Source organism: Haemaphysalis longicornis, unplaced genomic scaffold, assembly GCF_048455015.1.
Source record: "Haemaphysalis longicornis isolate Haplotype H1 unplaced genomic scaffold, Haemaphysalis longicornis Haplotype H1 scaffold_7, whole genome shotgun sequence".
Taxonomy (NCBI): Eukaryota; Metazoa; Arthropoda; class Arachnida; order Ixodida; family Ixodidae; genus Haemaphysalis; species Haemaphysalis longicornis.
This window is the reverse complement of record NW_027526422.1, coordinates 102,715,972-102,742,858: the sequence shown is the minus strand read 5'-3', so window position 1 is coordinate 102,742,858 and position 26,887 is coordinate 102,715,972. Positions and strand designations below refer to the sequence as shown.

Sequence of the window (26,887 nt, the reverse complement as noted above, 5' to 3'; positions counted from 1 at the left end):
ATTATATCATCCGAAGTGCTGCACATTTTGCATGCTTTCAAACGTTACTACACACACTTCGCTTGCAAAATGAGTTTAGAAATTTTAATAATTTGCCTTACAAAGCAGGGTTACAAACGCATTCGAAGCATATACACCCAAGTCCAAAGCCTGCAACCTATATTTTCAGCGCCACGTTTCACGTCATCTTCAAGGTTCTTGCCTTTCTCACGTCGAAACAAGCTTGTGCCGACAGTAGAATCGTGGCGAAGAGATTTATTCCTCCACAAATGCGGTACAAGTTGTCGTACGAGCCTCCTGCGTCTCGAAAAATACCTGCGCCAAACAAACACAGATATTGAAAACAAAGCCAGTGAAAAGGCTCTTGCACGCAATAGTCTAATTAGGTTTGCTTGAACTAAGCCATTTTGTGCTTCAATAACTATTTTTGATGCAGATTGGTAGTGCTCAAGAATCAATAAATCCCATTATGTTAAACCATTGTTGACTGATCTGTAATATATTAAAAAAAAGTTACACACGTCCAAGAAAAGAGCTATAATATTTTACTTCACTAAATGCGAGATGCTATCGAAAGGAATAAGACGAGCAAGTAGCGCGATGTGAATTGGCAGTGCAAATTTGGTGATAGTTAGGCAATAATATAGTGAGTGTAAAAAGGTGAAGTTCATTTCGTATCATCGCGTCATATCGGTGACACACAGACATGCTAACTCACGGACACTTGCCATTTTCCTTGCTCTGCCGCTCATGAACCCTACTTCGCGCAAACGGAATAGGGAAGGCGAGGACCGCCTTTTCATGGTTAATAACCTTCGCTCGGTATCAAGCGGGGCCTCGTAGGCAAACGTTGTAAACCAGCCGCACAGCGAGGTCGTTTGACTCCCAGAGAACAGAAGGTCAAAGTCCTATATACTTAACCCAAATTTCTTCAGTACACATTTTCTACAGTTTATTTTTATTTGTTTTTTAAAAAGACGCCCAACCTCCAATGTATTTTGGCAGTTATACATTTCATGCGTGAGCCATAAAGGCTAAAATCCTTATACGCTAAAAGTGACTACCGCTGTTGGCGCCGTCAACACGAAGTCTACCAAACTCATTTTTCTTCAACGACGGGAACTTCATGCAATGGGATAAGCAAGAACAGCATTGCAGCCGCGTATGAGAGATGAATTTATTACCAAATAAAAGAATGATTGTTAGGAAATGGTAGTAAGGTGAGATTAAGGTGCACTAATAACGGTGAGTCACGATAAAATAACTTGAGTTCTCAATTAGTGATTTATACTTATGATTAGTAAGCTTGTATCAAGGTGAATTAGAATAAATTGAGGTGAATTATTTTAAATGTGGGTGGATTAAGATAAATATGGAATTCAAATTGGAATAAGATGGATTCAGAATAATTATGGCGATTTATTAGAGATTAGTGTCGATTACTTTTATCACAGGGCATTATCTTGATTCGGGTGGATTAAGATGAGATAGAATGTATAAAAGAAGTTACTATATGGCGCGGCTGCTGTGTGTGTCGGCACGGAAGTATACAAAAAGTGGCCGCAACAGTTATACCGCAGGCTTTCACATTCAAATCCCATAGGCAGACTTTAGAGTACCAAGGTTTTTTAATTTGCTTTTTTTTGCGCGACTAGCAGGTTTCCAAATACCTGTTGTCTTGCAATTCCAGTTCAACAATTGCTTCCAACCTTTTGCTTGCAGCTTGACTCGGACTGGTGGTGCTTAAAATATTCATACCACCGGGGGAAACCAACGACTGCGAATGATTTCATTTTCGACAAGGCGCTTGCTCATCAAGAAAGCGACACCAAAGCTGTCGTTAGTGCCAGTAAACACAACAGCCAAAATATCCCTCTTTGATCTTGGGCAGAATAAAACTGACGGCCAAGGCTAGCGGAGCTATCTGGAGAAATAAATAGGCGTCAAATACGTGATTTACTGGGTGAGAACTTATTATTCTACTGTTCAACCGAAAGTGGTGTCCAGGTTTTCGGTTTTGTTCTTTTTTGATTACGTGCTATTATTCATTTAGTGCCAGAAATGGAGAGATTCAGCTTTTGAAACCAAACCTGTTTCACGTCTTGTATGCATATAATGGCTTTGGTTACCAGAGGGAGCTCGCTCTCCCTTTAAATGTGCGTACTGGTCAGGTGACAGTCATGTCATTTCGCGGAAAAGAATTGCTGCATTACCGTTCGCAATATTCCCCAAAATATCTTCTAACGTTTTTACTGCTGACGACTCGTTCCTTTATAGCGTGCCTGAGCCATCTACACTTCAGTCGCCTTAAGTTTGTCTGATGCTTACCGCAACACCATCCACTCCCTCACGTTGGTTAGCTTGTTCAGAGAACTCTCAATTGCGCGTTACGCACATACATTGCAAACAATCCAAGGACGTTTACGGCTAACTTGCTCCTCTCTTGTGGCAAATAGGTACTTACAAATAGCGGCATACGGTAGGTAATGCTAATGCCGCGAAAACAATGTTTGCGGATGATGGACGAAGGTTCTGCAGCATCACTCCTCTTTATCGTGAATGCCTGTTATCGTTAATGGACAAGAAGCTGAATGTTTGATGTTCCTTTTTAATTATCAATCTCAAGTTGACGTTGCACCCTCAGAACCCCACATACTTGCACGATGTTACCCGTATGGGTGGAGGCGAATATATTTAATGTTCCTGGCTCGAGGAAAAAATCTGATTTTGTTGCTCGAGTCACAGGGCTCAAACAACCGAGTTTGCCGACTCCTGATGGGAATGCTATAATGTAAACATGAGCAACTATGTGGCTTTTGTTGATGCAACCAATAAAAATGTCCTACATGGCGATCGTAATGGTGCGTACTGGGCACTTGGCCTCTATACCTCCGGTAACTTTCACCATGTTGCAACCCGCGTTCGGCATGGGGAGATCCCTGGATCAAATAAACGGGATGCTCGATCGCCCTCACACGTCGTGCGATGGCGGCCAAGGTGAAGGAGCACGCCATGCACGTACGAAGTCACGGGTCCTGTCGTTCGTCTAGTACTACTAGGATATATTTTTTTCAGTTTGTGCGCAGCTTACGCGGAGTCGTTCCTGCATTTCGTTTTACTCCACTGGCCCAGTATATTATTATATCGCCTTTAAAAAATTACGGATGTCACACTAGCATCTGTGCTGTAAAAAAATGTACAGCCGGTAAAAGGCTTGTCTATAACACAGCGTTCGTACTCTCAGCCCTATCCTGCCCCGCCGGAGCGGGATTTGAATAAAACTACTGCGGAATTCTGAAGTCTTAGCCCTTCGCTTTTGCCTCCGACATGTTTGGAACGAGTATGTTTGGCCAGTTTTCGGATGTAGCTGGTTGAAGTTGAAATCGCTGTTATAGACAAGCGTTTTACCGGCTGTACGTTGTCAGGTATAGACAGCGCCGCAATTGGTTCTTGCACTATCATTATTTGCAAACTGTTCGAAATTTCTTGTTGCTGTGCAAAGCCATGAAGTTCTCCGTTGCTTTGCTGTGTTTTGAATGTTGCTCCCACTGCTCCCGCGCAAAAAGTCTTTTGATTCTACTTTCCCCGTTTAGTGCCCCCAACAATTATTATTCCCTGGTAGAGTGAAAAACTACTCCTATAATAAATGAGCAGTCTGTTAGGAACGCGCGCTGAGAAAAAAACCAGTAACTCCTGGTATTTACGGCTTTTCGTCATTGCTACTCCTCATGCGGCAAGTATATTCGTTTTCTGCACCTTTTCGCACGTTGGCATGTGTACAAGTAAAGGTAAGCTGTATCTTCCGAACCATGCTACGGGAAATCGACCTAAAATACTCACACGAGTCAAGCTTCGTAAGAAATCATGTTTTCGAAGTGTAGGACGGCGGCCCTTTTTATGGTTGCGCAGTAATGTGTACTGAAGAAATAGTACTGGATTTCTTCGCAACAATGAGCATCGCGTTTTCGAGACGCTGGTGTCACAGCCGTAGTGACTACAGGCGCGGGAGTTTGATCCCTAGAAAAAGCAGCGGACGCGCTTCGTCATCACTTTGGTTTAAGCTTGAGGAATACGGTTCTAGCACAGTTGCGATGAACCGCGTTGCTTCCTTCCTGACTGTTTTTTGCGTTCCACAGGCACCCCAGAACAAGCGTGCCGTAAAACATTCTTCAAATGCTTCTGCAAGCGCGTACAGCTGTTGATGCTTGATGTTGCATACTAGCACTGTTTATGGGGTATGCTATTAACGCCATTCAGCTCTTGGGTAGATAAAAGGCCAACTGCAAATACTCTTGGGGCCCTTAAATACACTGTTTCCTGGTAGTATTGATTTAAAAGGTGGTAAGTCTCTCTCTCTCTCTCTCTCTGTAAAATGTGAAGGCGGAAATATGCGTCACTCCAGGGAAAACTAAGATTGATAATTGCTCTTTGTTAAACCAAAACTGTAAAAATGGCAGCCGTTATGGCCATACGCAGGTGACTGTAGAGACAAAAATTGAGTGGGTCAGGAACTGAGATTAGTCCGCCGCCGCCTGGGAGAAGGCGCGCATTCGAGGGGTTTCTGGTAGCTCGTTTCCTGAAAAACTCAAAAACAGGCGGGAAAAGGGGTTGGGAAGTCAGTGCACAAATTAATGCGTGACTGCGGGCATCTGAGGCGCACCTAGGCTAGAAAATAGGTACGTAAACAGCAGTGTTGAGCGCTAAATGGTTGGTCCTGCAGGGTATACATATTGCCCTGTAGTACCAACTACCCTGGGAGGAAAATGCCGAGGCATGCAGGCTAGCAGGCACGAATTCGGTGTCGGCGCGTTTTATTAAAGTTCGAAACCTGAATTTGATTCATAGTTTTCTTTGCACCGGCAGTTGTGCTCCTGTTAGCAGAGTCTAAATGAGTCATGATACTCGCATGCGCAAAATCTATAGAGGGAAGAAATCTCTGCAGTGTCTTCGCTGGCGTCGTGAAATTTCGACCCCACCGGAGACTCAACGGTGCCACCCTTTCAAGTGCAGAGCACTTTAGGGGTCCCTTTGTCGTCGTACCTATCTCGCTGGACCCAAGTACAGCCACATGGCGTTCAGTCGTAGCGGCTTAAAGGAGCACTGACACAAATTTTCAGCGTTAATATTATTGCACAGTTCGCTTCCTTCACTCAACAGAATACCCTGGCTGAAATATGAGCGGCCTGCGACGCGAAGAACATAGTTCAATTGGATCGCATTTATCACGCCGACGGAGCAGCGCGCGGAGCGGCACTCAGCAAATGGACATCAGCGTGACATCAGTCCAGGAGAGGAAAAAGAAGTGACGCGACAGCGCTCGCCAAAAACTCGTGACGTCCCTTCACGCGCGCGGCCCCACGAGCGGCGAGCGGGCGCAACACCCTCTCAAGCGGGCGCCGGTGACGTCCGCACAAAGCGGTGGCGTCAAACCGGGAGGCTGTCATATGCGCCGTTCGGGAGGAAAGCGCGGGAATTTGAAACAAACGATTTTCAAGCCGTTCAATGTAATTAACTATCGCGAACTGAAGTATTTGAAGTGCTGTTTCAGGTTCGCCAGACCATTAAGCATCGATAAAAGCAATAAAAGTGTAACATAAAATTTTCGTGTCAGTGCTCCTTTAACACAGACGCTTCATAAGCATTCCAAACTCGTGAACCGGTGGCTCTTGTCATATATCTCCCCGTTGATTAGTGCGAAGAAAACTGTAGGGACATTTGACGTAAAATCTACGTAACTGACTGGCAGCGCCCGCGTTCATTTTAGTAGGAACACTCGTTGGGTTCGTTTTGCGAAAGTAAGCGAAAAGAGTGGCAGTGAAACGCCGGCACGTGCGGGAGGAAAAGCAAGCACAAAAAGAACTGAAGTCCCGCTGGCGCAGTTTCAGGCAGGGGGCGCACGAGCACCGCGAAGGCGCGAAATTTGAATTGCATTGGGTGTTACCAGTGAGCGGATAACGGCGCTACAGCCCATTATGGCGAATCCCTGCTGTGCACTTCCGACAGTTTCTTCATTGAGTGGAACGGCTTAAATTGTTTTGCACATTCCATCATATGTAGGCCCCTTTTCGCCTCGTTTTTTTCATACCAGAGGGCAAAATCTGACCAACATCGTCTTGTCCATGATTGGTTGTAGGGTTTAACGCGCCGACGCAATGCAGGCGATGAGGCGCGCCGTAGTGGAGGCCTCCGGATTAATTTTGACCACCTAGGGATCTTTAACGTGTGCCGAAATCTCATACACACGGGAGTTTTTGGTTTTCGCCTCCATCAGAACAGCGGCCGCTGCTGCCGGGAATCGAACCGGGAATCGAGCAGAAATCTAGGGCGTTTGCTCAACTTCAGTTTGTTGGGGATGAGAGAACGCCGCGCGCCCTTTGAGGTGACCAATCAACTAGTGGAGGTATGCAATTTTATGTAGCGTGAGCTACACTGTCCGAGGTTGAGCAGTTTCTCGTGGATCCTGGGGAGCCGTGCTGCACAAGCGCGGCACGTGGCGGCCCGGTCCATTTGATCATCATGCGAGGGGCGGCCGGGTGTGGAACTGATGGCTAGTGCGTCGCAGCAACACCGGCGTGCGCCTGTGGAACCACACCCCACGCGTCTAGCGTCTTCGACGACCTCGGTTCCGCAAGTGGTGGCCCGGTCCACTTGATGATCATACGAGGGGTGGCCGGGCGTGGAACCGATGGCTCGTGCGTCGCAGCAACAGCGGCGTGCGCCTGTGGGACCAGCTTAGCTCTGGGGCGATTGGTGACGCTGCGCCGGAGCTGCTTGATAAATGTACGTGTCACATAATGCGTATACCGTGTGTGTGTTATTGAAGCAGCAGTAAGAATGATAATGAAGCTAATCCTAGACAACACGGAAAGCTAAGAATAACCAGCTGAATCTTAATTCACGCCACGTATATCCTGGCATAGCCGAGCTAAGCCACTGCTAATAGAACTGTTTTGTTTACCCACAGTGGTTGCACTGACAGGAGAGGGATGCAGTCCGCAAAATTGAGCATTTTTGATGACACTTTGCCCGTAATGCCGGCGAAACTAGATCGGCGGAGAGGTTGTGTGTAAAAACGTTTTAGCCGTACAGTATTTGGTCACTAAGATAATGCTGATCGACAAAAAAAAAACTCAATTGCTGGGCACGCTCTTCAGAATTAATTTTGTACCGTAACCAAAGTTTTTATCCCACCCTACTTATGTGTCCCTTTAGACCAAAGTAGTTTTAGTGCTTTTTAAAAGATGGTGTGTTTGGCTTTCCTGCATACCTTTCCCCATCGTTGTACTTTACCTATCGATGGTTTAACATGCTGATCATTTAAGACCTGGTGTGCACAGTATTGTACTGAAAATGCGGAATAACTAAACTCCAAGTAAGTACAAATCATTAAACTAATTTGGCTCTTAACCATTCCGCACTAGTATTTGCTGGTAAAAGCTGTTCTTTTAGTCAGGTAGGACATTACTTCCCAAATAATGGCAAGTACAGGCTTGAGGTGTATTTGGAAAGTATCGGAAGAAAATCATCTAGTATATTCCATTTACAGTGGCAATACCAACTACGAAAAAGGCGTCACACTGGCCAGTAATGCAGTGTCTTACTCCTACAACTTAAGAAAACATTATTGATGTGTTTATTTGTAACCGCACACTGCTGCCTTTGCAAGTGAAACCTGTCCGAAAATTAACGGGGCACAGTTCGTTCAATCATCCATTTTTAAGCTGCGTGTGTATTTTTACTCGTGAGGCTACCAAATGCGCGCGCTTTGTTCAAGGAAAACGACTCCTTTGAAAGCTCGTATTATAAATAGCGAATGTTAATCGGTCAAAGAAGACACCATGGAACGGCATGCATATTTTAATCTTTACCCAAAATAATTCGACATTATCTGTCGACAATGATTTTCGGGGTGTCTTTGTTATAGTTGAGAAAAATATGTGATCTTTGGAAACTTCACATTCAGTGCTCAACATTCTTTGCTGCTCAACAGCAAATGAGAACGATGATCAAGGGGCTTAGAAAACGGAGCTAGCAAGCGCCGATAACAGGGGAAAATATCTAGGGGACCGTTAGAGATTGTACTCCGGCACAGAATATTCCCACCGTAGGTTATAGCAGAATAACATTGGTCAAGGCAGCTCACCCAAAATTGAAGGCTCGGCGAAGATTAGTGGTAGCGATGCAGCACCCATCAGGCCCGAAGAGAGGGCCATGCGGCGCACTCCCAGGTAGTCAGCGATCAGGACTAACTTGATGGTGACCAGGTAGCCAAATTGGACCCCACCAACAAATGTAACCGCGCCCATACTCGCGAAGCTTCCAACGTGAGGTGTGATAAGGAAGCACAGGCCGATAAGAGCACACGCCAAAGCAGCTAAGACTGAGCGTTCACATTGTAGTTTATCGCCAATAAAAGGAATTATCACGTGCCCGCAAACACCGCCTGCAGATAGAAGGGTTATTATGTGCTCCGCTTCTTCAGATTTCATTCCCTTATCCCTACCATAGTCGGCAATCGTACTACCGAGAACTGGAAACGTGAAGTCTGCCGCCAGTGCTGCAACCAGGAGAACGTAGAAACTTGGTTCGCCGAGCAACGATACTGTTTGCAACAGTACGGCTTTGTTATTTCCCAACATCTCTTGGGATATATCGTCCGAGCGTGACGACTGAGGTTCTGGCCGTGTAGAAAGCTCTGAAGCAACTTTTCCTGTTCTAACGTCTTCTAGAGCACCCAGCCGCGCGGCAGCACCTCTTTCTTCGTATTTACTACTTTGAGGAAAGGTGTTACTAAGACTGCGGCTTGCGGGCTCTTCGGCCCGCACTTCAGGCAATGCGGTTGTTATCTTTTGCCGCTCTTTTACGTTGCTGCACCACCTGCAAGACGGCCAGTTAATTGGACGAGGACTTCGCAGCATCACTGTCAATGGTATAAGGTTAAGCATGACGCCACCCGTGACAAGAAGCGTTCCTTTTAGGCCGTATGCCGAATCCAAACTCATAAGGAGCGCAGGACCCGCAACGCCTGCCAATGTACCTACGGCAGATGTAAAACCTAGTGCGACGCTTCTATACCGGTTGAAGTACAACACTAAGTAAACGGACGTCGCTATCTGTAGAAGCCCCCGGAACATTCCTGCATAAGTAAAAGAAGAAGAAAGACAAACTTAAATATTCACGCCTACTATTTAGCGTGACCCGTTAGGTGGCCCAGAGTGTTGATTTACTCTCTTTTTTAAAAACGAAGACGACAAATTGAACTTCAAGTACACCATTTCAACAAAGTTTCAGATTTCAAATACGAAAGAGGCTAGCCAATAAAGAGGGTACAAAATATCTACGCAGCTAAAATGACTAGGCTTCTTCACGCATGTTTCAATCACTACAGCAACTCGTTTCATCATAAAATGCAAATCAATTACTGCTTTCCCAAAGGCGGTAGGCATAGAGTAGCACATTTGACTGGCGATTACGGTACCTAGACAACTGCACTTGCCAACTGCACTTGCCAACTGCATAATTAGCCAACTGCACTTGCCGTCTTTGCTTTAGAAACACCAGTAAACGAAGAAAAAAAGATTTTGTGTACGGTTTCTCGCAAAACTGGAATTATGAATATGCTTGGAATTATGGCTCCGCTATGTCTAATGATTGGTTAATCGTAGGTTTTCTTCTACCCATCGTATGGCTGTGACCGCAAAAAAAATAAAGGAAATGTCGAATGTCCTTGGCGGTGTCATAGGACATGCCGAAAAAATTGATGTGCACAGGAGGATTCAGGGCACCTAGTGGAGATGAGCAAGGCCTTTCAGACTAAATTGAGCGTACCATTTAAACACACACAAAAAAGCGAAACGCACTTTTCCGATTTCTCAAAGCTAGATTTACCGCTGTGAACGAGAAATATTACACTGCAGGTTTGTACAAGTCCTCACATTCACTTTTTTCTCATGAGGGTCGTGAAAATTTTCTAATTAAAAGAACTCTGAGGCCTAAGGTCAATTTGATTGCACTTGGTATGAGTTTACACTCATTAAACGTTACAAATGCTAATCGAAGGAACTGAAAAATAGTGACGAAATCGCCGTTGCTTTTTCTAGAAGCTGGAGCCGAGGTATTTCTACACTTGCTGGCGCGTTTGATACAAAAGTTGTTCATTCACTTCTCTTCTTAAACCCTGTTATGTAAACACGCAAACGATTCGCCGCACGTCGTTCAGGCGTGCCGATAGTAATAGGAGACAATCCAAGGCGAGCTTCGCTGACATGGTTTTATACAGTTTTTTGTACAACGTTCAAGAAAGAGCTGGTTGCAGTAATTAAGGCTCAAAAATACCACTCGTTTGTGAAAACGACAGTATTGTCAGGTTATACATATATATGATTCAACAATTATAGAGTGGTGCAAACAACGTTAGTAAAATTACCCTACAGCTATTTAGTACCACCGATTGCGTACTTACCATAGAAAAATCCAAACGTCACTGACATCCATAACATGTTGGGAGAGAATGCAGAAACGATGATAGATAGCGGGGCCAAGGAAGCACCAACGAGTTGAAGAGTGAGGATCGGTACCTTGTGTTGAATTGCTCCGACCAAGAGTCCTTCAAAATAAAGCAACATGCACACGTACTAAAGTACAAAGATTTAAGAGCAGCATCAAAAACGACACTTCTAGAAAACAAGGGCAATATTCTCAGGTGTCGCTGTTGCCAACCGAAAGGACGACCGTTGAGGAAATCAGGTTATTTCTCTAAAACCTGCTAGAGATAAGCGGCATACTTTGTGGCATCAAAGATTCCTCACGGCTTCTCTTTTGTGAAAGAGTTTAACGAATATATACATAAGTCAGCAATGGGAATTGAGCTTACATGTATGTGAGGAAATGCTGCAACTCACAAATATGCAGGTGTATGCTGCAATGAATATCACTAGGTGTTGAGTGGTGCGACAGGCGTTATTTCTTCGAAATGCAAAAAAATACCCCGTATCGGTTTGTAGAAAGGAGCTCTTGAAAATAACCAAGCACCAACAAAACGTAGCTTGGCTCATTATCCGTTTGGTGTGTTGCTTTGTCATACCGAGATACGGGCATTAATAAGTTGAATAATAACTACACAAGAGCAAGATTGTAACTAGTAGAAGAACAAGTAACAGAGAATATAACTACCTTAGTCAGGTTACCGGTGCTGATCCCAACCATGAGAAAGAAATGTGTTTAAGAATAGGTACGGGATAGGGTGCACCCGGCAAACACTCACAGTTAATGAAAAGTGACTGGCCTTTGTCACTTAAAAGAAGAATATACAATCAATGTGTCCTGCCGGTGATGACATACGGAGCAAAAACTTGGCAAGTTAGTGAGGAACTTTAAAGCAAACTGAGGTCGGCTCAGAGGGCCAGGGAAAGAAGAATGCTTGGAGTTACGTTAGGAGACAGGAAACGAGCTCCCTGTATCAGAGAAAAAAACTAGAGTAGAGGATATCATGGTTCCAATAAAGAAAAGGCAATGGAGTTGGGCTGGGCCCGTAGTTAGGCGAAACGACGACCTGTGGATCACCAGCGCTACAGACTAAATACCGAGAGCTAGGTCTAGAAGAAACTAAGGCCAATAACTCGATGGAGAGACGAAATAAGGAATTTCAGAGGCAAAAAGTGACTCAAACAGCGGAGCGAAGGAGTGGATGGAGATCAATGGGAAAACCTTGGTCCTGCAGTAGACCTAGTGGGCTGTTCATGGTGAAGATGATGCTGAATATTCCCGTCAAGCAGTCCCATAACCTAAATTATACTACGCAGTTTTCCAGCAGACACGAATAGCACCCTCGTAAAAATAACTTGCAGCACGTAACGGCTACCAGTGTTTAGCTACCGTAATTTATAGCTACAAATATACGTGGCAACTAAGGCACAGGTAAAGAGCCGTAATGCCCTGAGTTATCTATTCGTACCTGTTAGCTGTGTCACGCCGAGAATGATGCTCTTGGGCCAGGAAGCTGCTTCACGAGTGGCGCCCATTTCGTCGATGTAGAGAACGAAGAAAATGCCACTGTTGAGTTGGGGAATAGACAACAAGAAGCTCGACAACGCTGTCACGACTGGAAGCCCCCAGCAGGCATCGACATGGACCGCGTTCTGCAGAGGGCCCATTGCCGCTAACAAGTTGACTGCTGGAGCCATGATTAAACCTGGTGGGAAAAAGACAAAAAAGAAAGCAGGTTGAAGTCTGAATATATAGAAATCTCACAATAAAGTTCATGTCTAGGGATTTTGTTTTGCATCAACAAGCGGTTGCAATAAAATCAGCCGTTTCCCGCCTAGGAGGTAGTCGCTGCTAATCATACGCTAGGCTACATCGATTATGTGGATTAAATTGCTTGCAGCCTCCTCCAAGCATGTTGCTTGCATCAGCGCGAAAGAGAAACGCGTCCGTCAGTGCTTGTAGTGGAGCATTTCTGTGCATCGCGCATTTGGATGCATATTGTCCGTACTGTCCCTAGTTTTACCGTGATTTGTATTGGGCGGAGTTGCGGTAAAGAGCGCCGCGCCGACTGAAAAAAACACAGCCCACGGGTTTTGTGAAAGAGAACTGGACAAGATGGTTGTGAGCGTGGGGTGCCACATTACATTCTAAAAATCAATTTCCTTCACAGCCTGCGCTAAAATACGTGAAACAAACGTGTGGTTTTCTACATAGTTAAGGTTTATGTCTACATGGTTCAAGCACACGCCTTGTCAAGTACACATAATAGGTAGTGCGAAACAAGTTAAAATTGGGGTCGGACTGAATGCGAAGCCAAGGTGCACGACAAAGAGGTGGCGTGCCCAGAAATTGAAACAGTAACGAGGAAGGAAGGTCACAGGAGGGTGCCGAGAAAGCACGACACCGCACGCGCTAGGAAAGGGAAACAGATGCGAAAAATGCAGATGTCTCCTCAAGGCTGCACGTACGGGCACGTTCCGGCTTTCTTTCGTTTGGTCCGTTTTATTTTGTTGTATTTTTGGATGCGGGTCGTTTGCCGAAGTGAGTGACCCGAAGGCTTTCACAGCCGGTCCTCCCGGAGAAGGCACGACCTTGAGAACAATGCGGGGGCGCACGGAGCACTCCCCCCCTTTTGTTGATCGCCTCGCGCGAGAGAAAGGAATCTCTCCCGCCTCAGGAGAGACCGTTGCTTTGACCCCTCGCTGCTTGAAAAATTCCCCCGCACCTCCCCGAAGGGAATCGTGCAGAAATGCGAATGCATTGGGTGCACCGATGAGTGTGTTGCGAGTAATGGCGTAATTAATGACGAGAGTGTGAACGTAATCATTTATTCATCAGCACCTGTTTGTGTTATCGTTGTACCTGACGGCCACAATCACTGCCTTGTGATCGCTAAAGTGCACGGTCAAAGGGTCTTTGAGAAGCATACGCGCGTCACAGTTTCGCCTAAAGACCAGATCAATGCACCTCCCGTGAACGGTAGTGGGGCACGTGTCGAAGCCGGCAGAGAGACAATGCATAGAGTGCCTGGTCTGCATTTACTCGACCAGCCACTCGCCACTCTTCTTGCGCACGTCAACGTTGAAGTCGCCAACCAAGACTATGGGGTCAGAGGGTTTGGAGTGCACGCGCACACTTTCCATAGCCGCGTCCAGCTGCGCGGCAACGGCGTCTCGAGTGAGGTTGGGCGCGAGGTACACGGTCACCACACAGACTCCGTCTCCGGTGTAGGCAAGGGTGTACAAGTCCTTGTACGAGACGTGTCTAGAACGGGAGACGTGGCAACGGCGTGCGATATCAAGTTCTCATACACGTTAGACACGAGACTAACACCGCAGTACTCGCCGTCCTTGCCGCTTCGAGCAAACTAGTACAGCTCGCTTCAAGCGTATGCGTTCGGCATTGAGCGCGGAGAGATAACACCTGCGGGCGCACGCCGACGGAGCACGACAACCCCCGACTAATAAATGCATTCGCATTTAAAACAGCGGAGTCGCTGCGCGCTCGTGGTACGAGCCGCCTAGGCGGAGTGGAAGGCACCGACTGAGGCGAAATGGAGGCTTCTGGCTGTGGAAAATGAGAGGAACGAAATGTGGAGGTTGCTTTTCTAGGCGCTGGCCAAGTGGCAATGTACAGGGCCGGAAAGTTCAACAGTACGTTCCACGTCACCTCAAGTGCCTTGCGTCTGCACGTTACTGAAAATTTTTAGCAGCCGCTTAAGTTTTGTTAAGCGGGCAATTTTGTTCCCTGTAGACCTCATTCCGTGCCTTTGCGAAATCTGTGCTACATAAAGCCGTCCTGACAAAACTTGTCGTCAAGTCATGCTGTTAACATTTATATATCAACATACACTGCCCAAAAATTCCGCCATCCTAGGATGGCTTTCAACTTACGTGTAAAGTCATCCATCCTAATTTCCTTGGTGCTTTTGATTGCTTCATGCTTTGTGGATTTCCGATATTCCGTGTATAAAGTGTGTCTATTCGCAGCTAGACGAGGACATAAAATCTCCCAATTATAAAATTTGTTGAATTGCTGTTTACCCCGTAAAGTTTTTTTTACTCTGTATTTTGTGTTAATGAATCCCCGCTGCACTATGTGTTCGTGAGAAAACTCAACTGCGACGTGTCCGTGAAGATCATTACGATGTGTACCTGCTTTACTTCTGCCCCAATATATTGATAACCGCCAGTGTCTGGGAGCTAAGCTGCACATAACAGAGTATGAATGAGTATGAATCTTTGTATGAATGAGAAACTCGTCGATCACGTTTGGTGTAACAAAAGACAGACGTGTTTCCTAACCTCTGCAAAGTACCGCGCTAGGATATCGGCGGTCAGAAAACAATTCTGCAATAATGAGAAAAAAAATGACAATATAAAAGACTAATTCTACTTTGAAACATCCACGGAACAAAAATGGCCGCGTATCTCCTCCTTTCGTTGGAACTGCGGGCGAAAGACGATAGTCGACTGGCGCCCCTGCCAAGTAAATTGCTACCTTCTCTTTCCCGCTCACCTCTCATTCTGTTCCTCTCCCGTCTCATCCCTTCTAAGATAACACGCTAGACGTTTGCTCAAGTCAATTTAAATTTACCGCATTCCACCGCTCCATGTCGGGTGCCACGATTCCAGTGCTGCCGTACGGCGGAGACGAGCGTGAATCGAGGCACCGTACTACAACGTCTACAGAACCACATAGCTGTACTCTACGAGCGTTCTGAGCGGAGAGGGGAACCTATCTAGTGGAACCTTTCTTTGCTGTTGCCGTGTAATTTCTTAAATGCGCCAGGAGCGCGGGCATCAGCAGGCGGGGATTTTCTGCAGTTGATGTTGTATTTTATTCACTGTCGCAAAAAACAATCATCCATGAATATTTATAATAAAAATTCCCTGCAAATATTTCTTATGTATTGATTCTCTGCCTTATATTTGAGTAATGTCCTGTTCTTCAACAAGGTTTAAAAGTATGAACATTGATACCATACTTAGACGTTCAGATTTGGCTGTGGGTATATGACTATTGCGCAGCTCCTCTGTAACTTCAGCCGGGTGGCTGAATCCAGTCACGGAGAGACAGACAGACATAAAGACAGACCGAAATTTTTACGTTAGAGTAGCCCAAGAAAGTCTATCGCCTGTAATAATTTCTTCCGTTCTGATTGCTCGTAACAAGTTATGCGTTATCTTATATAGGCCCCATTGCAGGCAAAGCTTTCCTGCACGCGAAGACAGCCCGCTTGTTACAGTGAAAAATGTTGCTTTTATTAGTATAACCTTAATATTACTAGAAAAGCAATCGTTTAGAGCCAAGACCTCCAAAGTGACTTTCTGTGCCGGCGTCATAATGAAGTCAACCTTAATGGTTACTAGTGAAACAAAAGTGAACATACGTGTAGCTTAGCAGCGTTTGTTCGGCGTGGTTTCTGTCTGTTATTGTTGCGCACATAATCTTGCGGTAGTATTTTCTATGTCATTTGGCTTCGGAAGCGAAAAATAGAGAATAAAGCTTCCACAGCCTAAAGAACGAATGTTCGCTTGCTACCGATAGCCAAGCTGAAACCACGCAAACATAACACAAAATATTTTTTCACAAAATAGGTCTACAACAATGTGACATGACAGTGCAAGGCTAAAAATGTGGGCAAGAAAGTTCTGTAAGCAAGATCATGGCAGGATGCACATAATGTTAAGATACCTAGTAAAGGGTGTACCTGAACATAAACGATGTGATACTGAGAAGAATCAGATTATTAGGGGCGACGATATTCTTAAAACTTACAGGCAGAATTGATCTTTTGTGTTGCTTACCGCACCGGTTCGTCACTGGCATATGAATTTGCAGGTTGGGTCCAAAAAGAAAAATAGCATGTCTGCTTTCACTCTGTCGGCCACCATCCAGGAAAGCTTGCGAACCGATCCAACATTTTTTTCTTATGTCAGGCCCGCAGCGGATGAGCACACGATAGCAAACGGATGCTCACAGACACATGTGCGTGCTTGGCTGGGTCGCCGTAGAGGTTGAATGAAAACAACTGTAGAGGTTGAATGTAGAGGTTGAATGAAAACAACTGGCTTTTTTACAATGATATTTGCCCGCGAGGACCGGCTACACCATAAAATCTTGTTTTGAGCTATATTCTCCGTGTCCCGAATGTCGCGAAATTTCTATTGTAGAATTCTAGGGAGTACGTGCCATCATCATCATGGAGAGCTCCTTACACCCTTGATGACGGCGTCAAAATGAAATATCCGCACAAGGTTGCTTGTGTATGAATGTAGTGTTTCAGAGCCACCCTCCAACTACTCGTGCAGCCTGGGCTCTCCAATTGCGCTACCCACTCAACAGTCAGATTCAGCCCACAATTTGTCTCTAAGTAGTTTAAGTAAGCGAATATCAAGACGTAACACCAGCCAACGCACTAAAGCATCCTATTCGGGATGTTTCAGGCCTCCATACAAAATAAGGCTTCGCCTTGTAAGTTCCCTTCTTGATCGGGCCAGTCGGTGCAGCCTCCGCCAGCTCCCCAAATTCATGATTTTCCCTAAGGTATTTCGAACAATCCGGGGCACCAGCTCTACGTCCACGCAACACCCAATAAAGTGTATAATGAACCTCGCGCTCCAAGTGCTTTTAGAGATGATGTCTTGGAAAACGTGAAACAATCGACCACACAGGTCGAGCGTGCGCGTGGTATAAATACATCAGATCACTTTCTGACGCTACGCACCCCTACCGGCCGTCAGAAAATGGCGCCTCTACGTGGTACCAAAATCACGAGGCAAGCTTGACTGCGTAGAAATGCTACACTCAGGATGTGAGGGAAAACGTTTTTAAAGAGCATTCTTTGAAAAAAAGCGCTGCTTTTGTTGGAGTCATGGTGACAGAAGTCGAACAACTGTACGGGTATGCTTTCTGAGTACATTGCACGCCTTTTTTCCCTTTAGACAACAATATCCCCGTCAAAATTATCTTCACTGCCTTACGCATGGCGTCGAAAAGCAAGCGTTTGCCTATTACGTATGAACTCTGGTATGTGCTGTGCAACATTCTACCAAGTAAGCTACGGATTTTGAGCGGGCTCTGCACGAGTGCAGCTTGCACTTTGTTCGAAAGACGGCTAAAAGTCGTAGAAATGCTCTACTTCATCACGCCAGTACAACTCCCTGCGGGACAGAATCCGTCCTTGTTATACCCCTGTCACACGGGCACTTTCAATCGCGATTGAAGTGAATCGCGATCGAGTTTTCGAGCGCGCTCGACGTACTGCCGCTGCTACACGGCACGTTTCAATCGCGATCGAGAAGTTGCACGGGTTGCACTTGTGTACGCCAGATGGCGCTAACAATGTACTTGCGGCCGGCGTCTGGTAACTTCGCGCGGTCGTAGCTATACTAACTATGTAAATATTACCTCACGCTTATTTGGGTCAAGTTATTTGACACAATTTGTGGCGTTAGTTGAAGTTATCACATTCTGTGCCATTACTCAGCGGGGACGAGAGTATCACCGCTTTCGTTCGATCGCGCTCGGAAGCCTCGATCGCGCTTGAGAAACCAGGATTGAGTTCGAGCGGGATCGAACTCGATCGCGATTGAAACTGCCGTGTAGCAGGTACCCGATCCGGATTGAGCTCGATCCGGATCGACTCAATCGCTATTGAAAGTGCCCGTGTGACAGGGGTATTAGGGAAGACAACTGACTAGGCTGCTGAAGGCAAACGTTCTGCAGACCTGTGGGCGCCGCGGACACCGTCCCACAAAACAATGACGAATAATCGAAGAGGCCTGTAGAGTACCACCTCAACACAAACACGCAAATACGCAATAGTTAGTACTGGCAACGTCACCAGTGTTGACCCCCCGGTAACTATAGGTGGTCATGAGGTAAGCGCTTACTGAGAACCTAAGGCAGCTGATAAACATTTTGTGGACAAAGTGCGGAAGTTAAAGACTGTGACAGGCGGCAGTTCGGCTCCGCGGCATGCCACGCTGCAATACCAGTAGGGAAATAGAGGACTTCTACTTATTCAGGAAGCACTAAGATTGATAAACCTAGTACAGATCACAAAACGTTTGTGGACCATCTGCCGTAGGTAAAGATTTTGTCTGACAGTGTGCAGTTTAGATCCACCGGAGGTGACCCTGTAACCGCAGTAGAGAAGTGCACGGCTAGTACTTGTTTGTGAAGCAGTAAGACTGATAGTGCTCTTCTCCTACTTCCTAAATGCTGCAAGGATGTTTTTTGGCAGCTGAAATTCTTGAACAAATATTACGAGGCCTTAAACACAGACAACCACCTAGGATCCCCTCCGACCTTTTTCAAGACCTTGCATAAGACCCTGGGCTCTAAGCGAACAAGGGATTAAAGGGACACTGAAGTGATATCTAAACATTGCGGGATTACTAGCGCAAATTGTAGTCCGGAGTCCCCAGGCCACGTTTCGACCACTCTAGGCGCGTTTACGCGATTTTATTTAGTAGAAAAACTAATTCGAAAACGCTGTCCTCCTCTCTTTACGCTCGCCCATTTTCTGTGGCGTTTTCGTGTGACGTCAGGAGGGGATGAGCTGGCAATTGGCTGCGCCACGGCTGCGCTACTGCACGGCTCCCCGGCCGACAGAGTCAGTCGGCCCAGCGTTTCGTCCGCCGGCCGCCGGCGGGTCGTCGCAATCAAGGAGGTTAAAAAAAAATTGCTTGGTCGCAATTCGTTCGCTTAGTTGAAACGAAGCCAGGACACGTTTGTGAATGGAAGAATGTGCCTTTCTTTACTTGGTTTGTTTGTACACTGTATCTAGCTCCAAGTCAAGGTCGCTTCACACAAGCGCTGCACATGCGACGCTTCGCTGACTGGTACGCCAGTAGGAAAATATAAGGCCTCTTGAAGGCATGAGAAGAGTCAGCAAAGTCAATATAGGTACTAAGCAAATAAAATCAACTGATATTTTTACCGTACAGCGTAAAACTAGGGCGCGGGAAGCACTTTTTTGCGCAGGGCGAACAAGCACAGCGGTCAGCAGCACGACCACGCATCTGCGAACGCTTTTCCGTCTACGAAATGCAATTGCTAGACGTGAGCTACTGTGGAAACTCGGGCGACGCTTAGTGCACAATCGCAGTACAACAAACAGTCACCTAAGCGGCTTGAAATGCCAAAACTAAATAAAAGTGTAAACCGGTTGTACAATATATACCCTATATTAGCAAGGCTTTCGCGTCCCGCTCCGTAGCCTAGCAGTCTGGGGCGCTAGGACTTCACCGTAAATGTTTTGCGAGTAACGAGTTCGAATCCCCGCGGGTACGTGCTTTTTTTTTTTGTAAGTTAACTTTTTTGTTTTCCGCCGATGTTTTCTATATTGAGTTCACCTTTTTTGGGGCCGCAACGTTCATGGCTACACGAACTAGTTCACAAAACGCGCGCAGGCTGGCACTGGCGCGCTAGCGAGTTCTCGTTGGCGTGCTGTTGCCATAAGCACCGACTGCTTGCAGGCAGTGGGCACAGGCCAGAATGAACAGACCCTTGGCCTGGTGCGAGCACGCTTTTTACGATACAGGCATGAGGGAGGCAAGCTCCAAATATGGGGGAAAAGCGCATGACATTTGGGCGTCTGCGGGTACGCGGAGGGCGTTCATGCACTGAGTAGGTCTCGGCTAGTGAATGCTACGACTACAAGCCGTCCTGGGAGGCTTATCTTGTGCATTTTACAGCCGACAACATGGCAGAAGCGCGGTACGATGATTACTGAGATATTGAAAATGCCCATCCAACAACGCCATTGGTTATGTTTTACAGAACCGAAACAGAAACCGAAACTTGTGTGATTGCTAACCTTGGGCATCGTCCAATCACGGCGCCCCTCCTCTCAACGTCACAGCCTTAGTTGGTGCGGCCGCCGCAAACCGCGCATGGTAGTTTTTCTTCTTTCGCGCTTTGTAAAATAATTACCGATTTGTCAACCGGATAAACGATGAAAAGTGTGCTAATTTGAGCCAGTCTACGCAGTGCAAGCAAAAACGGGAGCTTGACAAATTCACTTCAGTGTCCCTTTAACCGGGAACTAGCGGAAAGTCTTCCCCAGCTACCTTGCTCTCACAAAACCACTTACAGACGTTAGTAAGAATTAGAAAAACAACACTGCGTGCTTTGGCGAAGAACAACAGCATGCTTTCATGGCTTAAAAAAAATTAAAGCCGTTCCACTCAACGTGAAAGCTGTCGTAAATGCAGAGCAGTGATTCGCCATAACGGCCTGTGGCACCGTTATCCGCTTACTGCTACTACCCATCACGCTCTTCGCCTCCCTGTCTCACTTCTCTCTTGATGAATTGAACGGAGGTTTGTCCAAAGCAGTTCAAATTTCCCGCCTTCGCCGTGCTCGCGCGCCACCTGCCTTGAACGAACAGCGCGAGCGGTTCTCGCACGTGCCGGCACCTTACTGCGCAGTCCACAACGCGTTGTTTTTGGCGGCCCATCTCCCCGCGAGGGGGACTCGAGTAAATGTGTCGCATAGGGGGTGGGTGTATTGCGTTAACGTTCCGTGTTTGGGGAGTTGGTGGTAGTGAATGCGTTGTATCAGCAGCTTCTTGACGTAGTTTGAATTAGTCAAGGATATAAGGCGCGTTCGTAGCCTCCCATTCTGTGTCGGCTTTGTGGAGCAGTGGGTACAGCACCATGTACATTGTGTTCCGCCCGCAGGGTCGAGGGATCGAAACCAGACGCCGGATAGTATTTTAAGTGCGAATGCACTTCTTAAGCGAGCCTGAATCGTCCGCCGCCGTAGTCCGCATAGCAACAGCTGCGGGTGCGCGTGCTCCTCGTCTTCCTTAGCAACGGGGGGAGATGGGCGCGCGCTGCCTGGCCGCTGACATGGCACATACCCACGTGGGGGATTGGCCAGGAATGGGGCGTGAGAAGGGCTAATGCACCCGCTTAAAGGAGTACTGACACGAAATTTCAAAGCTGAGATCCGCTCTAGCAATCAAGTACAACGACAACACAAATAGGTGTCTATGAATAAATGCATCTTTCTTTCTTTGTAGTTGTGTGTGTGTGTGTGATCTCTCTTTCGCGAACATTACCGAACCACGCAAATTCAACTCGTGCATTCGCACTTTCACATTCTTCCCTTCGGGGTAATGCGGGGAATTTTTTTTTTATATAGTGTAGGGAGGGGTGCGGACAACGACGGTGCGGACTACGACGGACGTCAACGCGGGTGACATCGTGAGTTACTGAAATGCTCTGCATTTAAACTTTACTTGCATCCGGACCTATTTTATAAGGTCATCATCCCACCAATGCCTTCATACGTTGCGCGGACGCCTAAAGCTTGAACCTAGGCACACCTCTCTTGAAAATGGGCAGCGAGGTTGTCTTGCATGCTATCGCTTACGCACGTCGCAACCTGTTACCGAGAGAGACACACTACTCAACCATTGAGCGCGAGTGTTTGGGTCTGCTTTGAGCGGCAACCAAATTCCTTATTTATCTGTATGGAAAGGATTTTGTCATACAGCGTGATCACCAGCCCTAGAAATACTTGCAGTCAGCCAAACACGCCTGCACCCGTGTATTGCACTGGACCCTCATGCTCGAGGAATACTCTTACTGTGGAATACATCAAGGCAACTGACAATGTAGGAGCTGACTACATGAGTACAGCTTAATTTTCGAGTCACCCTCACGTTTGCATATAGTGCATTTAAATTAATCCGGAGCCCTCCACTACGGCGCGCCGCATCGCCTGCCTTGCGTCGGCGCGTTAAACCCCACAATAAATCAATCAATCAGCATATAGTGCATTTTTATCGTTTTAAGGTCATTTGTTCTTTGTCTTATTATAGTGTATTATTTCTTATTTAACTTCACGTGTATGCTTTGCGTTAATGGTGCAAGAGTAACTGATTGTGCTGATGTTCGCTGTGCGCGAGATCTCTTCCGTGAGCACGCAGAACTTCCCCTCAGTTGCCCATACCTCTTCCATCCTTAGTATAATTTTTTCTCCCTAGCAAGTTTTTTAAACCCGAGGTCACTGTGATCAGGTGCTAGTGGACGATGAAAAAAAGACACCGGAATGCCAGCTGCAGCTAGAGCTTGCATAACTTCATTTTCCGACTGTCGTTTGTACCGCGCACTATAATATTTTGTTCCTATGCACGTGAAGGAGGTACGCGTGTCTTGGGTCATCAGGGGCAACGGACATCAGGGCAACGAGCTAGCGGACCATTTAGATAATCTCGCTGTCAGAGCTCCCATTCAATTTGGAATTACTAATCTGGCTCTATTAGCATCTTCAAGGTTAAGACGATATTGGCACTTAGACGCTACTCGCTCAGACTCACTTTTTTCATTTGAAGAGTACCAACATTTCAAGTTCGGGTGGAATGTTCATTTTTGTGGTTCTCGGCAATGCTAGGTGACCTTCAACGATCTGCGCTGCAGGATTCCAAGGATTAGTTTCTATCTGTTCAGATCAGGACTTTCACCTACGGAACTACGTGTGCGGTGCCAGGTCCCTGAAACAATCTAACATTTTTTCTCCCCTGCCGCCATTTCTCCACAGCTAGACAACTGCTTTTGAAGGGCCCAATTGAGCGTATGAGGCTTGCTTTTTCGATTCCACCTATATTATATATTGGAGTATGAAATTTGGGGTTTACGAAAAGGGATATATATATAATTTCATACAGAATTTCCTTTCTGCTTCTGGTCGTTTGAATTGCTGAAGGGTGCAAATTAATGGGTAATTCGTGTTTATTCACATCTTAGTTACCTTTTACAGCCTCTTTCCGGAAACAATTTATTATTTTGAAGTCACCACGTATTTAACAACCGGATTAGGCCTGGCCGATCCCCCCTTGTGGGTACGCGCCACAATCTTTGAGGACATCGTCATCATCATCAAAATCGAATAGGGATGTCAATCAGTGAGCGCCTGTGGCGCACTGGGCTGGAGAGCGCGGCCGTGTGATAGATTTGCTGTAGAAACGCGGCGCGCAATCATTGGTGTGCTTAGGAGCATATCGAGAGCCGATCGCGACAATTCGTTCATCCGTGGAGCGGGTGACACGCTGGGTGAGAGAGCGCGGTTTTTTGTTCGCCTGGAAGTGGAACCCCCGGCTCGCACTCGCTGCTGCACCATCAAGCCGTTCACCGTGTGCCGGGTGTCCGATGCTTGCCCGATCCTCCGTGACTGCACCGATAGGCCGTGGAGCCATTCATCGAGCCAGCCGCGCTTTGACATCGCAGTCGACCCGGTGTTGTGACTCATCGATGCACACGCGGCGACTACAGCTGTTATCACTCATCGCTGCACACTCGGCGACGGCGAGGTGGCTACCCGTTGAGCATATGTTAGGATGAGCCACCACCGATCGGACAGCAGACGAAAAGCCTTCTACGGATTGGCGCAGGGGAGTACTACTACGCACTGCAAGTAAAGAGCCACCGACCTTAATTACTCGGTAACACTCCCGCGGGCTCCCCGCTGCAGACCGACGGCCAGGGGATTTGAACCTCGGAGGTGGCGGCGGTGGCACGACGACTTCTTGGTTAAAGACGACCGATCAGCCTTTAGCAGAGTGCAGGGAATTGAAGGTCTCACGCACTTTAGAGACCGGCGTTAGTGGCCCGAATGACCCCCCCCCCCCCTCACCCTTCTTTATTCTGGTCTATGTCAGGTGTTCATCTTGGTGGAAAACAAAAGCGCTCAAAAAACAGGGACGAAGAAAGACGTAGACAACCTTGTATTGCGCCGTGACTGTAAGCCTTGTAAAGCACCGTGCTATCTACGTCTTGCTTCGTCCCTGTTTTTCGCGCGCTTTTGTTTTCCACCAGGATGAACACCTACCAACTAGCGCAACTTTCCGTTCTTCTCCGTCAAGTGGCAAGGGTGTGTGTGTGTGTGTGTGTGCGCGTGCGCGTGCGTGCGTGCGTGCGTGCGTGCGTGGGTGTGTGTGTGTGTGTGTGTGTGTGTGTGTGTGTGTGTGTGTGTGTGTGTGTGTGTGTGTGTGTGTGTGTGTGTGTGTGTGTGTGTGTGTGTGTGTGTGTGTGTGTGTGTGTGTGTGTGTGTGTTCGAGCGCTAACGTGACTGTTTCGACTGGACGAGAAACTGCGCATCAACATTGGACAGTATTGCTTCGGATCCCCAACCGAGGGATCCCAAACGCAGGGACCTAGGGAGCGAGCATCTATAAGCACGGCGCGCCGTGACTCGCTGATTACCCGCCGCGGTGGCTCAGTGTCTAAGTTGTTGTGCTGCTGAGCACGACGACGCGGGTTAGATTCCCCGCCTCGGCGGCAGCTCTTCTGATGGAGGCGAAAATAAACAACGCCCGCGTGTACGAGATTTCGGTACGCGCTAAAGATCCCCAGGTGGACAAAATTAATCCGGAGACATCCACTATGCCGTACCTATTCGCTGGCGCGTTAAACCCTGCAATCTATCAATGCAAGACTCGCTCATTTATTCCGTCTGCATCACTGCAAAAATGTTTATAAACCCGTTGAAGGTTCACTCTAAGAACTCCCCTAGTCCGGTCCCGGATGGATCGATGACGACCGGCCTCACTACTGTAGACTGCGAACGCTACCAAACGCAACAACGGGAGTCGTCGAGACGACACCCCGTCAGACTACGAACGGAACTCCGTAGGACGTTTTTGTTTCCTCATTGCAGACGCTTTCCGGTTAGCCTTTTGAAATATTTAACGCTGACACGCTTATTCTGTTTCTCGGCGGTATTTGTTGCCGATCTGCCTTTTCTTCTCACCCGTCATCCATAAAACAATATTTACCCGTTAACACGTCGGTCACTGATTAGTGACATTCAAGGCAATCCTGGGCCCATTCATTACACTGCAGACCCTGTGCAATAACGTGCACGTACAGACCAGCGACATGTGCTTTTCCTATTGCCGAATATGTCATTATATTAGCGCGACAATCCCGCGCGATATTTACAGATCTAACACAATTCCTATTTCACAGCCGATGTGGTTATTTAGCTGCATGCACCAAATATTTGAGTTCAAGGTTGCAGTAGTGGGAGGGAGGCTACGCCATCTCTTGCCTAGCAGTTTCATGAATGAACACCGCTAAATCCCAAAAAATGCCACAGTTGCTTTCTTCAATGGTATAATTTACACAAAAAGAGTTTCCCTTGGTTTCAACTGGTACCCCAACAACGACCAGCTTTAAGGTTTACTAGCTTGAAGATGTGAAAAGACTAGCTTTTTAAGACCTGAAGAAACTATCTTTAAAACGTGAAAATAGCACAGTCAGTTTCTTCGACGTTATAAAGCACACAAGAAATTTCCTTGCTTCCAGCAGGCACCCCACCACCTACTAGCTTTAAACACTTAGGATAACTGCCAAATCAAACATGTCGTCCCAAGAGCGCTAAATAATCTTCGACCAAAATGCGGAGGTCGCCTTTTGTACACGTCAATTATTCTTCAGACATATAGCCAACAATTTACCGAATAATTACCGAAAAAGCATAATGAAGGCCAAGCAATCAGAACTCGTACCGCTGTGCCCATAAAAAACTCTCTGGAATGCGGCGGCAAAAATTGCACATCAATTAGACCGAGTGAACGCACTAAAAAGAGCCTGATAGAGTTATCTGATGGTTTTGGTTCAACAAAAAAGTTCGTATATATAGCTTAGGGTTCACCACAACGGCTACACCAAATAACCGAAAATGATGTTTATTGTCTCCACGAACAACCATCACAATATACTAGGCCACGCCACTACGTTTTGTTCATAAACGTTAAAAAGGGATTGTGGCGGATAGATGGGACAGAGAAGGGCTACGAGTCAATCATTTTGTGAATGCTATCAACTTTTCAGCATGAAAGTTATTATTTTCTACTTGTGGCGAGCGTCTGTAACATTTGAAAGATTCGTCCACACCATGCTGAAGGGTTGAAGTACCAAACACGCCTCACCCGTTCGACGACACATCAAATTGACGTGACGGCATTTTTTGCAAATTTTGCGAACATCTCGAACGGCTAACGGCTGTCTTCTCGGCAGTACACACTGCCAGACGTAAACAAATACACCAAAGTGTCTTTTCGGAAATGAAGAAGTGCTGATTCCTTGCCATGATATCAGCTTTGCCGGAAAGGGAACTTACCCTACAAGTTGAATTCTTCGGGTTCTCAACAGAAACGTTGGACCCCACGTTTGGCGAAACGTCCACTTATTTGTGGGACATCGAGTAATGTCCTATAATGTCCACATTACTGGCAACTTTTTTACAAGTTTGGCCTCATTTCATTTGGGCTGACTTGCTTTCTAAGACTAAAGTGGCTGTTTGGACTTGTTGATTGGACATAATTAGGAGACTACCGAGTAGCTTCACACGGACAGAAGGGAAGAGAACTAGACAGACA

General features: G+C 46.7%; 1 protein-coding gene across 4 annotated transcripts; it reads right to left on the bottom strand.

The window, feature by feature from the left end:
* Window positions 1–20: 20 nt before the first annotated feature.
* On the bottom strand, window positions 21–26,887 carry LOC144144710 (monocarboxylate transporter 14-like). 4 transcript variants are annotated; one of them, XM_077676239.1, is made up of 5 exons: window positions 16,296–16,594; window positions 11,954–12,190; window positions 10,463–10,606; window positions 8,144–9,136; window positions 58–315 (listed from the first exon to the last, which is right to left on the bottom strand). In XM_077676239.1, exons 1-5 carry the CDS (start codon window positions 16,315–16,317, stop codon window positions 179–181), a joined length of 1,533 nt encoding a protein of 510 aa, XP_077532365.1. In that variant the 5' UTR covers window positions 16,318–16,594; the 3' UTR covers window positions 58–178. The 4 variants fall into 4 exon arrangements, with proteins under 4 accessions (XP_077532368.1, XP_077532365.1, XP_077532367.1 ...); XM_077676241.1 differs by lacking the exon at window positions 16,296–16,594 and adding an exon at window positions 26,629–26,887 and having other exon boundaries at window positions 59–315; XM_077676240.1 differs by having other exon boundaries at window positions 59–315; window positions 16,267–16,592.

Coding starts and splice junctions, on each gene's coding strand:
- LOC144144710 (XM_077676239.1), bottom strand. CDS start 16,317: ATGCCAGTGACGAACCGGTGCG. Junction 12,191..16,295: donor GCCAGTGACGAACCGGTGCG/GTAAGCAACACA, acceptor TTTTCCCACCAG/GTTTAATCATGGCTCCAGCA. Junction 9,137..10,462: donor GACGTTTGGATTTTTCTATG/GTAAGTACGCAA, acceptor TTACTTATGCAG/GAATGTTCCGGGGGCTTCTA.